The sequence below is a fragment of the Leucopleurus acutus genome (assembly GCF_964270905.1).
Source record: "Leucopleurus acutus genome assembly, chromosome: 7".
NCBI lineage: Eukaryota > Metazoa > Chordata > Mammalia > Artiodactyla > Delphinidae > Leucopleurus > Leucopleurus acutus.
Window position 1 is genome coordinate 105,757,302 of NC_139150.1, and position 12,488 is coordinate 105,769,789.

A 12,488-nucleotide genomic window follows, 5' to 3' on the forward strand; every position below is an offset into this window, starting at 1 on the left:
TGAGATTAGTAGGAATCTGGGACCTATGAATTAAATATGGAGCTGCATAAATTTTCTTTTTGCAACCAGGAAACAGTATTTCGAGAATGAATTTATTTTTTAAGTAATAAGATATGGAAAACAAAAGGCCAAAAACCACATGGGTTTTAGGAAAAGGAACCTAACACTTAGAGCAGTGAGTATGCTCTGAATGTATATTTTGCTCTCCAACAAGACCGTAATTTACTTGAGAAAAGAAACTCTTTAGAGGTAGTCATTGCTAATCCTTGTAATGCATTCTTGGAAAACTCCTCTGAAAAAAGACAAGGAATATTTCTCCTGTTCCCATTGTAGCCACCGTGTTTGAGGCAACCTTTAGATGGTATTTCTGAATTGGACATGCAAAATGTTACCTACATTTATAGAGTGTCAAGAAAATTAAATCTAAACTGAGAATGATGAACCAGATCACTTTCTGTACAGAAAGTGTGAATTGGAATAGAATTGCTGAACATAATCTTTTGTTGCAGGACCCTCTTGACAAACCCTCAGGGCCCACTGTTGTCATTGTTTCTTCTGGGATTCCGCCTGCTTTCCTTTCACAGTTGCCATCTCCTGCTTTTCCCACTTGAGTTCTTTGGGTCTGGCTTTGTAGCCAGCCTGGGAAGACAGTCTTCCAAAACTGCATCCCCTTTATTGCTGTTCTTCAGGACAAATACTCAACTTATTTTAAGGGCTTTTACTTTCTGTCATCAAAAGAAAACTGGTAAATTGGGTAATACCAGATTCCTAATGTTACACATTAATAAAAATTAAAGTGTATGTTTAAATGTATCTATTCCTTTTTGTTTTGTGATGAAATGATAATCAAGTAGCTTAATCTGAAATCAGTTTTCCATGTTATATTGCTCTGTAGAGAAGTGAATGTGCCTCTTTTCTCAGGGTTAGGGCATGAACAACTGTTGCCATATTGCTCACTTTTTACTGGGCCCTGCCTCCTGAGGCTGTTCACTCCAGTTATGTTAATCCAGCAGTTCCCTTTATTCAGCGGAGATTCTGCAGATTCTTATAGTAAAAAAATATAATATCAGTAAGAATGCCAGAAGGACTTTAAACCTTTATTTAATGAGTTGCTATATTTTGGCAGTATCTCTTGGGGTCCCGAATCTTCTCTGTGTCCTGCTGTCTAGAACTTCAACTTACAGCTTTTCCAAGGATGATTCTACCTTAGGAAAAATGACTGTTGCTACCCATACTCACATGATCTTGATTAGAAGCAGATATTTCATTATGTTATTTAAAAGCAGTTTAGAATACATATCAAAATTTTTTTTAGGGCTTCCCTGGTGGCGCAGTGGTAGAGAGTCCGCCTGCCGATGCAGGGGACGCGGGTTCATGCCCCAGTCTGGGGAGATCCCACGTGCCGCGGAGTGGCTGGGCCCGTGAGCCATGGCCGCTGAGCCTGCGCGTCCGGAGCCTGTGCTCCGCAACGGAGAGGCCACAGCAGTGAGAGGCCCGCTTACCCCCCCAAAAAAAAAAAAGTTTTTTTTAAAACTGTGTATAACAACATTTGATTCAGCTGATAAGTGATGTGATTTTTTTCAATATTGAAAATCAGTTTTTGACTCATACTATGTTGATCATCAGTTTTTTGCTTTTCTTACTACCTACAGTAGGACAGTTTTTTGGGTTTTTTTTGCGGTACGCGTGCCTCTCACTGTTGTGGCCTCTCCCGTTGCGGAGCACAGGCTCCGGACGCGCAGGCTCAGCGGCCGTGGCTCACGGGCCCAGCCGCTCCATGGCATGTGGGATCTTCCCGGACCGGGGCACGAACCCGTGTCCCCTGCATCGGCAGGCGGACTCTCAACCACTGCGCCACCAGGGAAGCCCAGTAGGACAGTTTTGTGTCCCTTGGCTTGTTGCATAATTAGCAGCCAATAAATCAGTGATTCAGCTAGTATTCTTGTCAGCCAGTCAGCACACATTTATAGATTTAGCAGAGTTAAATTATCCCATACACAAATAATATACGACAGATTTTTAAATAAAATTTTAGCATTTATAATATTTTATTTATAATTTTTTGTTTTTGTTTTTTGGCCACGAGGCATGCGAGATCTTAGTTCCCCAACCAGGGATGGAACCCTATGCCCCCTGCAGTGGAAGCGTGGACTCCCAACCACTGGACTGCCAGGGAATTCCCTATAATATTTTATTTTTAAACAACTGAAATAGTTTTATTCTGTTCTGTGTATGTATCTTTTTGACAGAAGTGATATATATATATATATATATATATATGCTGTTTTGCAAACCATTTTTAAATTTTATTTTTTACTTATTGTTACTGTCTTACCATGTCAATATGTACAGATCCTGCTCATCTTTTTTAGTGAGTATATCATGTATTGGTTGTACCATAGTTTAACCAGTTACTTATTGGTAGACTTATAGGTTGCCTCTGGTTTTTATATTATAAACAATGTTGCACTAACATTTTGGTTATACATCATGTGTACTTGTGTTTACTTTTTTTTTTTAATTTATTTTTGGCCGCATGGGTCTTCGTTGCTGTGCGCTGGCTTTCTCTAGTTGTGGCGAGCGGGGGCTGCTCTTTGTTGCGGTGCGCGGGCTTCTCATTGTGGTGGCTTCTCTTGTTGTGGAGCACAGGCTCTAGGGTGCGCAGGCTCAGTAGTTGTGGTGCATGGGCTTAGTTGCTCTGCAGCATGTGGGTTCTTCTCAGACCAGGGATCAAACCTGTGTCCCCTGCACTGGCAGGCAGATTCTTAACCACTGCGCCACCAGGGAAGTCCCTGTGTTTACTCTCTTAGAATAAATTATAGAACAGGTTTTCTGGATCAGATTGTACACATTTTAAGGGCTTTTGATGTACGTAGCTGTTTTTTTTGAAATACCAACTAGTTTACATTCCCACCAGTAGTATTTGAAAGTGGGGAATTCCCTGGCAGTCCAGAGGTTAGGCACTTTCACTACCATGGCCTGGACTCAATCCCTGGTGGGGGAACTAAGATCCTGCAAGCCACACGGCCAAAAAAAAACATATAGTATTTGAAAGTGTTGGAATGTTGAAAATGTTCTTTTCCCTGCACCCTCTCCTATACTGTGTTCTGTTATTCTTATTTTGCCTATCTGATTGGAAAAAATGTTATATATCATGTTCACATGTTTTTAGTAGTAAAGTTGAATATCTTTTCATGTGTTTGTTGGCTATTTGTATTTCTTTTGTAAATTTATGTCTTTTTCCCATTTTTCTATTAAAGTATTCTTTACCTGCTTTTTAAAAAATTCATTTTATGTATTACTTTTGCTAAGCACACAATTATGTACAAATATCCTATACTGTTAAATTACTCTATTTTAGGATAGCATTTCTCAAAATATGACTTATAGATCACCTGTAATAGAACCTGAGATAATCATTAGAATGCATATCATTTTCCAGAGGTTCCAATTTCTTAGACTTATGGGGGAATCTATGAATCTGCTACACATTAAGATTAGGGTACCTCTGATTTGGGGGAAATATAAATTCTTTAAGATTTTTACTATTCCTATTTTTCTTTTTGTCTCACGGCATTCCACTGTTTTTTTTTCTTATTTATTTTAATAATCATAAACTACTCTTGATATATTAAGATTATACCCCAGCCTAACATAATAATTTTACAAAAATGTTTTGATATGTGGAAATTTTTATTTTTTGGCTGCGTTGGGTCTTTGTTGCTGTGCGTGGGCTTTCTCTGGTAGTGGCGAATAGGGGCTGCTCTTTGTTGCAGTGCGCAGGCTTCTCATTGTGATGGCTTCTCTTGTTGCAGAGCACGGGCTCTAGGCGAATGGGTTTCAGTAGTTGCAACATGTGGGCTCAGTAGTTGGGACACGCAGGCCCTAGAGTGCAGGCTCAGTAGTTGTGGCGCACGGGATTAGTTGCTCCATGGCATGTGGAATCTTCCCGGACCAGGGATCAAACCTGGTGTCCCCTGCATTGGCGCGCGGATTCTTAACCACTGTGCCACCAGGGAAGTCCTGATACATGAAAATTTGAATGTCGTAGTACATAAAGGAAAGCACTTTTGTAAGGTGGTGGGGAGCCTTGCTTGTAAATGAGGCAAAAGGAATAATTGAGAGAAAAACAAGTAAATAGAGTAGGCAGAAGTATAAGGGGGTTTCTCATCTAGTTTCAAAAACCCAATGAGCTATTGCTTAGTTTCTTCCTCAAGTTTTATGTGGTAGTCTTCTTTGAACCATATATTTGAAACCCATACTGCTTGAAAAATAGATTAGTCTAAGTGAAATTTTTGAAATTTTTATTGTTATATACATATTCAGTAGGGAGCAATGTTCCCTTTAACTTTTTTCTTTTTCTTTTTTTTTGCGGTACGCGGGCCTCTCACTGTTGTGGCCTCTCCCAATGTGGAGCACAAGCTCTGGACGCGCAGGCTCAGCAGCCATAGCTCACGGGCCCAGCCGCTCGGCGGCATGTGGGATCTTCCCGGACCAGGGCACGAACCTGTGTCCCCTGCATCGGCAGGCGGACTCTCAACCACTGTGCCACCAGGGAAGCCCCCCTTTAACTTTTTTTAGTTGCAAGCAGATGAACATGCTACATAAGCAGCAAACTACAAAGATGGAACTTATATGGATGTTTTAATACTGTAACCAAATAAAGCTTTCAGTGGTTATTTGACACATTTAATGATATGCATAATTGTTACTGTGCTGCATGGTAATTAAGCTTAAATATAAATGACTGTGTTTATTATCAGTTTTCTTTAGCCAGACATCACATTTTTGGGACCAGCTTGAAGGAGGAAAAAATATGGCAGGCCCAGAAGCTTTTGCAAATATTTCTGGTTTAGAGATTTCAGTATTAGAGAGATTCGATGTTTGGGGACAGGTTTGCTCGTATCTTTAGTGTTCCGAATTCTGGAGGCCACAGACTTTCCTTTTCCCGTCCACTACTCAAGACCAAATACTAGGGGGAGAAATTGGGAAGATTCAGCCATTGCTTTACTTTCTCCAAATAGTTTTTTCTGCCTAGTAATTAAAGCTTGGGATGCAGAGGTCCTAGTCATTGATAGTCAGTGGACAGAGGACAGTTTCCTTCCCTGCTTAAGCCAACCCAGTTCCAGGTCTCAAGGTCTAAGCTGTCATGGGCCCTAGTATATATTTGTTGTCTGTTAACCCAGGTCTCTGAGAATTTCTGAACCTGTCTTTTTCATGTTTTCCCAATCTAGGCTGTCTACCGCAAACAGAAATATCTAATATCCATGAAACAAAATGAAATAAAAGCAAATTTAACATCATTATGAAACCAAATGAAAGTATGATAGCTTAGTATATGCTTTTTTCCTGCCAGACCTGCCTTCCACTCCACCTATACCCTTCCAGCCCCAAATGAGATGCATATTTTTACCCCTGGAAAAGTAGTGTCAAGTCAAAGATTCTACAACTTGGAAGAAACTGTAACAGGGAATCATTCCTATTCCTGCTATAACTTTCTAGGGATGATTTCTAGTCTCTGCAACTTGGCTGTGTGTAATGAAGCATTTGTTGGTCAAATGTTTCTACATCTATGGTACTAAATTTTTGTACTGTCTAAAAGGATGAAGTAATATTGGGAAAATGTCCTGATACTACTTTTAGAATCTTCTGTTTGCCAGTTCATTATTGGTTGATAGTAGTCTTTGTATCACCTGTTATTCAGCAATAAAACTACCTAATGTTTGATGTTGTTTTACCTTTTATAGAGTACTTTTACATGTATTACTTCATAATTCACTCATAAATCATCTTTGTTAGGGAGGTGCTATTTTCAGGAAGGGAAGTTCTGAGTTCAGAGAAGTGAAGTGACTCAAAGAGCTATAGACGCTTGAATCCATATCTTTCTATTTATTTATATTTTACATCTTTCACAGATACCATCTGCCAAATCATTAATGTAAAAACTGCACTATTAATGATTAAAACACATATAATAAAATTTAAATGAAATAACTTAGGTTATAAGCGTGGCAGATATTTAAATAAAGTTTAGGACAACAGCATACAGATTTTTCAAAATGGATCAATTATGTCTTGTGACAAATGAAAAATTGCCATCATAGATGGGAAATTAAACAATATGTTATGTAGGCAACTGAGGGAAGAAAATTTGCCTTTGAATGCTGTTTATGTTAGTATATCTATACCATAAATGATAAAGTAGAAAAACTATACTATATGAAATACCCATGTATTTTATCTATTAGGTCAGTATTATATCTCTCATCAAAGATTTTTTTTTTTCAATTTCTCTTTCTGGTAGTTCATTGTTAGTGTATAGAAACGCAACTGATTTTTGTATACTGATTTTGTATCCTGAAACTTTACTGAGCTAATCAAAGATTTTAATATCAATTCGATAATATTTTGAGAGGAAATGACTAATTTCTCCCATTTTTAAAAAATTTCTTTTCAGATATTTCAGTCAAGGGAAGAAATAGCTCTTCTCCTAAGATGGAATCTGTTGTTTGGGAATGTGGTTGATCAACTTGATCTGTTGGCCAAGTGGTGCCCTATGTAATAAAATGAAAAGAAGAGGCAAGATGATGTCATTTTCCCATATTGTGAAACCAAAAACGAATGCCTTTTGTGAGACCAAGTTAACAAACCTCTGACGGTGCAAAGAGTATTTCTGTTTGAAGAACTTAACAGAAAGAAGAAGTACTTTCAAGCTGAGACCTGCAAGTGTATAGAGATCTAACATACATATTGAGTAGGCCTGATCATCTGATTCTCATTCAGTCGAGGAAGCATGGCTATGAGTTGGATCGTCTTCATTCTGTGGCCCTTGACTTTGTTTGTGAGGCATATAGGTGGGCACAGTTTGTTTTCTTGTGAACCTATTACCTTGAGGATGTGCCAAGATTTGCCTTATAATACTACCTTCATGCCTAATCTTCTGAATCATTATGACCAACAGACAGCAGCTTTAGCAATGGAGGTAAGACTTGATCTATTATTTGACATGTCGTAGAAAATGATTCTTGTATTACCCTGTTTAACCAAGCTAATGAATGTGTCTGATAGACAACAGGAAAATAATGTTGTTTTTAACTACATCTTGTATGTTAAAAAGTTATGTATTTAGGTTCAAACTCTAATGGATTGAAGATTTCATGTTTGGGGAATGTTACTCATCTTAGTTTTCAGACATTATTCTTTTATAAAGAAATTTGAAGCACTGGAACTTGGGAGATAATAGCCATTCAGAAGTTTAAAATTGTCCAAGTTATGATATGATTACATCTTTTCTGTTTTTGATAATAAAACTTTAAAGAACAGACTATACTAATAGTACTCATAATTCAGTTACTAAATATTGAAGGGAACATGACTTTGAAAATGGGTTATTTTGTTCAGCCTTAGGCTGGTGGTTTACAGTATCTGAATTTTCTTAAATAGTTAAAGTGATTTCCTGGTCTTAACCATGCCCTTCTGCATGTGGGATCTTAGTTCCCCGACGAGGGATCAAACCCGTGTCCCCTGCATTGGAAGGCGGAGTCTTAACCACTGGACCGACCAGACCACCAGGGAAGTCCCTCCCTGTAACTTTTTATTATGGAAAACTTCAGTTATATATTGGTAGAAATGTATGGAGTGATATAATGAACACCATATACCCATCATCCAGCTTCAAAAATTATCAACACATAGCTAGTCTTGTTTCATTTATGACTGCACACCCACCTGGGTTGCTTTAAAGCAAATCCCAAACACCGTAATTTCATCCATAAATATTTCCGTATATATCTCTATAAAGTAACGACTCTTTCAAAATATGTAAACATCATACCTGTATCATCAAATATACAATTAATGTTTAAATTACTCTTAGAAGTTCACAGTTTATTTTATAGTTGACTTTTCAAATCAGAGTTCATGCAATGCATTCAATTGATGTCACAGTTTATAGTTTCTCCTTCCCTTACCCCTCTCCCTTTTTTCGTGTAGTATGTTTGCCCTATTTCTCATAGTTTTATTTTGCAGATTGCATCCCTGTGATGTTATTTACCATGTTCCTCTGTCTCTGTTTTTGTTTTGAAAGAATACTTCGTAGGCACGTAATGTCTGCTTGTTGCTCTTTGTAATTTTAGCAGCCATCGATCATCTCTTAGGTCAATAATTTTATTAGGGGTTTGCAAAATGGTGATATTCTAGTTCTGTCATTCTTCATTTCTCAGTCAGACTACTTTATAAACAGAAACTTCCTCTTTTTGACTATTGGACTATTAAGTTACTCTTGTGTTCAGTTTTTATAAGAAAGACAGGATAAATACTTGATTGTTTTCCTTTGTTTATTAGTTTTTAGGATAATAAATTGATTCACAAGAATCTTTCAAAAGTGACTAATGAGGTCTTTTTTTTCTTTTTAAGTATCATTATGAACTCATGGATTTTTACCATATTTGATGTGTTTCAGTCCATTGCAGTTATTATTTTATTAGGGCTCAAATTGTTCTGTCTTTGGTAGTGGGAGCCACTTCAAGGTAGCTCCTAAGTGTATTTGACACTACCCTAGTGGTTTCTAATAGCTTCCTTGCTTTCTGGTATGATCTAACCTCATTTCATAAAATTCTGCCTTAGACCTTGAATTATCAGGTTTTTTAGGGAGCACTGGTTCATTTTAGTTGGAAAGGATTTTCACGGACTGCTATCTGGGTGTTACGCTTATTGATACTAGGTTAGTCATTTTTAGGCCTTTTCATAGACAGAGCTAGGAAGTACTTTTTTTTAAAAAGAAAGTACATCATGAGTTTATACTGATACTTGCAATTAAATCATATTGCAGAGTTTTTTTTTTTTTTTTTTAATAAATTTATTTATTTATTTAGGCTGCGTTGGGTCTTCGTTGCTGCGCGGGGCTTTCTCCGGTTGTGGTGAGCAGAGGCTACTCTTCGTTGTACGTTGCAGAGCATGGCCTCCAGGCGCGCCGGCTTCAGTAGTTGTGGCTCACAGGCTCTAGAACACAGGCTCAGCAGTTGTGGAGCACGGGTCCAGGTGCTCCGCGGCATGTGGGAATCCTCCCCGACCAGGGCTCGAACCCGTGTCCCCTGCATTGGCAGGCGGATTCCCAACCACTGCGCCACCAGGGAAGTCCCTATTGCAGAGTTTTTATTTAACAGTTTAAAATTTTAGTTTTGTTTTTCTCTTATACTGAAACCTTATTATATAGAGACATTATATAATTTCAGAATAATAGCAGTATTATTACTAACAATGTAATTACTGAAAGCAGTTTTAGATTTCTTTCTACTTCTTTTAGTCCTTAGGGATGTATTTCACCAAGGATGTACAGTCAAATTACTGTGTTTTAAGTTACTTAAGTACTTCTCTGTTTGGTTTAATTCAATACACAGTTCAGGTTTGTGTTTCATTTTGATTTTAAAGAATGACTTAAAATTTTTTTTTTTACTTAAGTTTGTTTTATAATTATGTTTCAGAACTTTATATATAGGACAAGGTACAATCAGAGAAGTCTAGTTTCTGGCCCTCTCCCCTCCACCTTATTCTTTCCTTCCCTTAGGGGGTAGTCTTTTTTTAAAGCTTTTTGTTTATCCTTCCATTAAAAATTATAAATATAATATAACAATTATATAAAATGTTTATACAGTATCTGTCTATATTTATATATTCTTTCACTTTCCTTTGATATAGTGTCATACTGTTTGTTTTCTCTACCTTGCTTCTTTCACTTAACAGTATATCCTGGATATTCCATAGTAGCGTTTATAGATATTCCTCAAAAAGATTTCTTTAATTATGGCAGAATATACATAACATAAAATTTACCATTCCAATCTTTTTTGGGTTTTTTTGGCCGCACCGTGCGGCCTGCGGGATCTTAGTTCCCTGACCAGGGATTGAACCTCTGCCCTTGGCAGTGAAAGCACAGCGTCCTAACCACTGGACCACCAGGGAATTCCCCCATCCTAACAATTTTTAAGTGTGCAGTTCAGTGGCATTAAGTACAGTTGCCTTGGTATGTCATCACACTATCCTTCTGCAGCACTTTTTCAGCTTCCAAAACTAAAATTCTGTACCCATTAAACGATAATTTCCCATTCTTCCATTCCCCAGTCCCTGGCAACCACCATTCTTTCTTTCTTTTTTTCTTTCTCTCTGGATTTGACTACTCCAGGGAACTCCCCAGTGGTCCAGTGGTTAGGACTTCGCGCTTTCACTGCTGCGAGCCCAGGTTCAGTCCCTGGTCGCAGAACTAAGATCCCACAAGCTGGGCCGCTTGGCCAAAAACAAAAAGAAATTGACTACTCCAGTACCTCATTTAAGTGGAATCATACAATATTTGTCCTTTTGTGATTGGCTTATTTCACTTAGCATAATGTCTTCAAGATTCATCCATGTTGTAGCATGTGTCAGAATTTCCTTCCTTTTTAAGGCTGAATAATATTTCATTGTATGTATATACAAAACATTTAGTTTAACCATTAATTCATCAGACAGTTGGGTTGCTTCCACTTTTTTGGCTGTTGTGAATATAGCTGCTATGAATATGGATGTATAAATATCTGTTTCTCTGCTTTAAACTTTTTCTGGGTAGACACCCGGAAGTGAAATTTCAGGATAATATGATAATTCTATGTTTAATTTTTTGAGGAACCACCACAGTTTTGCATAGCAGCTGCTCCATTTTACATTTCTACCAACAGTGCACGAGGGTTCCAATATCTCTATATCCTTACCAGTGCTAGTTATTTTCTGGGTTTTTTGTTTGTTTGTTTGTTTTGTCTTGGAATAATAGCCATTCTAATGGGTACGAGATTGTCCTCATTTTTTTTATATAAATTTATTTTATTTATTTATTTTATTTTTGGCTGCATTGGGTCTTTGTTGCTGCACATGTTCTTTCTTTAGTTGTGGCAAGCGGGGGCTACTCTTCATTGTGGTGCGTGGGCTTCTCATTGCAGTGGCTTCTCTTGTTGCAGAGCACGGGCTCTAGGTGCATGGGCTCAGTAGTTGTGGCTCGCGGGCTCTAGAGCATAGGCTCAGTTAGTGTGGTGCATGGGCTTAGTTACTTCGCGGCATGTGGGATCTTCCCAGACCAGGAATCGAACTCGTGTCCCCTGCATTGGCAGGTGGATTCTTAACCACTGCGCCACCAGGGAAGCCCCTGTCCTCATTTTTTAAATTCAGTTCTTACTGAAGGACATTTGCTTTTGAAAGCAGAGCTTGCTGTTGATGTCCTTATTCATCTTTGTAGGGCCAGCAGCCAACATAGTGCCTAACACATAATAATTGCTAAAGTAATGTTTGAGTGAGTTAATGAACTTTATAAACTGTGTCTTCTGTAAGAGGTGGTGGTAGTCATGGTTGTGGTTATAGTGCTGTACCTAAGCACTTAATCTCTTGGAGTTGTAATTGATAAATAGTGATGGGCTTTTTGGCGATGGTAATGGTTATCCTCTTACCAATACCAAAGATACCACTTTCCTGTGAACGCTAATATTTTACTTTGCCCTTTTTTGGCAGGGGGTGGGGGGAGTGGAGATCAAAATGACTTGAAGCTTTCAACATTGTGTTTACACTTATAAGTGGGGTAATTAAGAAAAAAATAAAGCAAACCAACTCTCATCTCTAGACCTCTCATGTTCTTTCTGCCTTAATAGTCTCATCTCCATCTTTGCCTGTTATATTCTAATGGTTGTACTTGATGCATTAATAAGTAGAAAAAAAAGGAGTGGATAATAAAACATTTCGTGTAGTATCATCCTGTTTTTGTTGAAGAAAAAAAAGCATGTTCATGTAGAGTAAGTGATCTGGAGAGATTTTTGCCAAGGCCAACAGTGATTGTTCCTGAATTAGCACAATTTGTGTTTTCTATGTTTTTCATTTAATGTTTGTATCAGTATTTTCTGATTTTTCTGTAAGAAACACATTGTGTTTTCAAAATAGTAAAATTAGTACAGAAACTTTATTTTTAAAAATCTCAGCTGTCCTTTTCTGTCTACCTCCCAGTTGCAGTGTCTAAGACTTAGTATTTATTAAGTGCATTTTGATTGAATGACTGAAACTTAAGGAAGAACTTGGTAAATGCCATAAATAGGCATAAAGTGCTAAGAGGATTTAAAAGAGAGAAGGATCATATGTAGAAGAGATAGCTGCAGATCATATTTGAATTAACCTTGAAAGACAGGTGGATTTTCTGTTTGTTTTTAAGAGAATAATATACCCCTTTCTACCAGTAATTAACATTTTGTGGATAGGCTTCTTAGGAAATGAAATTTCTTTGATTATGTTTATTCTTGATATTCATTGCTTATATCTTTAGAATATATGCATTATCCAGCAGATTTACCTCTCTTATTATCTTTTGTTTAGGTTAATATTAATAAGGTGGTTTTCCCTAAGCAAACAACAATCTAGTGAATTGGATTGAGAAGCCTATTGTGTGACAGGGAAACCAACCAGGAATTAAGAAACTTCTAAAT

The 12,488-nt window shown here is 37.6% G+C and overlaps 1 protein-coding gene across 2 annotated transcripts in view; it reads left to right on the forward strand.

The window, feature by feature from the left end:
- FZD3 (frizzled class receptor 3) overlaps positions 1–12,488 on the forward strand; it is a gene marked incomplete at its 3' end in the record, with an annotated part of 92,620 nt that overhangs the window by 3,094 nt on the left and 77,038 nt on the right. The window contains exon 2 of one of the 2 annotated variants that reach the window (XM_082842218.1): positions 6,458–6,982. In XM_082842218.1, coding sequence (XP_082698344.1) covers positions 6,794–6,982 — 189 coding nt within the window. In that variant the 5' untranslated portion in view covers positions 6,458–6,793. Of the gene's footprint in view, positions 1–6,150; positions 6,983–12,488 lie in introns of those variants that run through there. The other variant, XM_082842219.1, reaches the window with a different exon arrangement.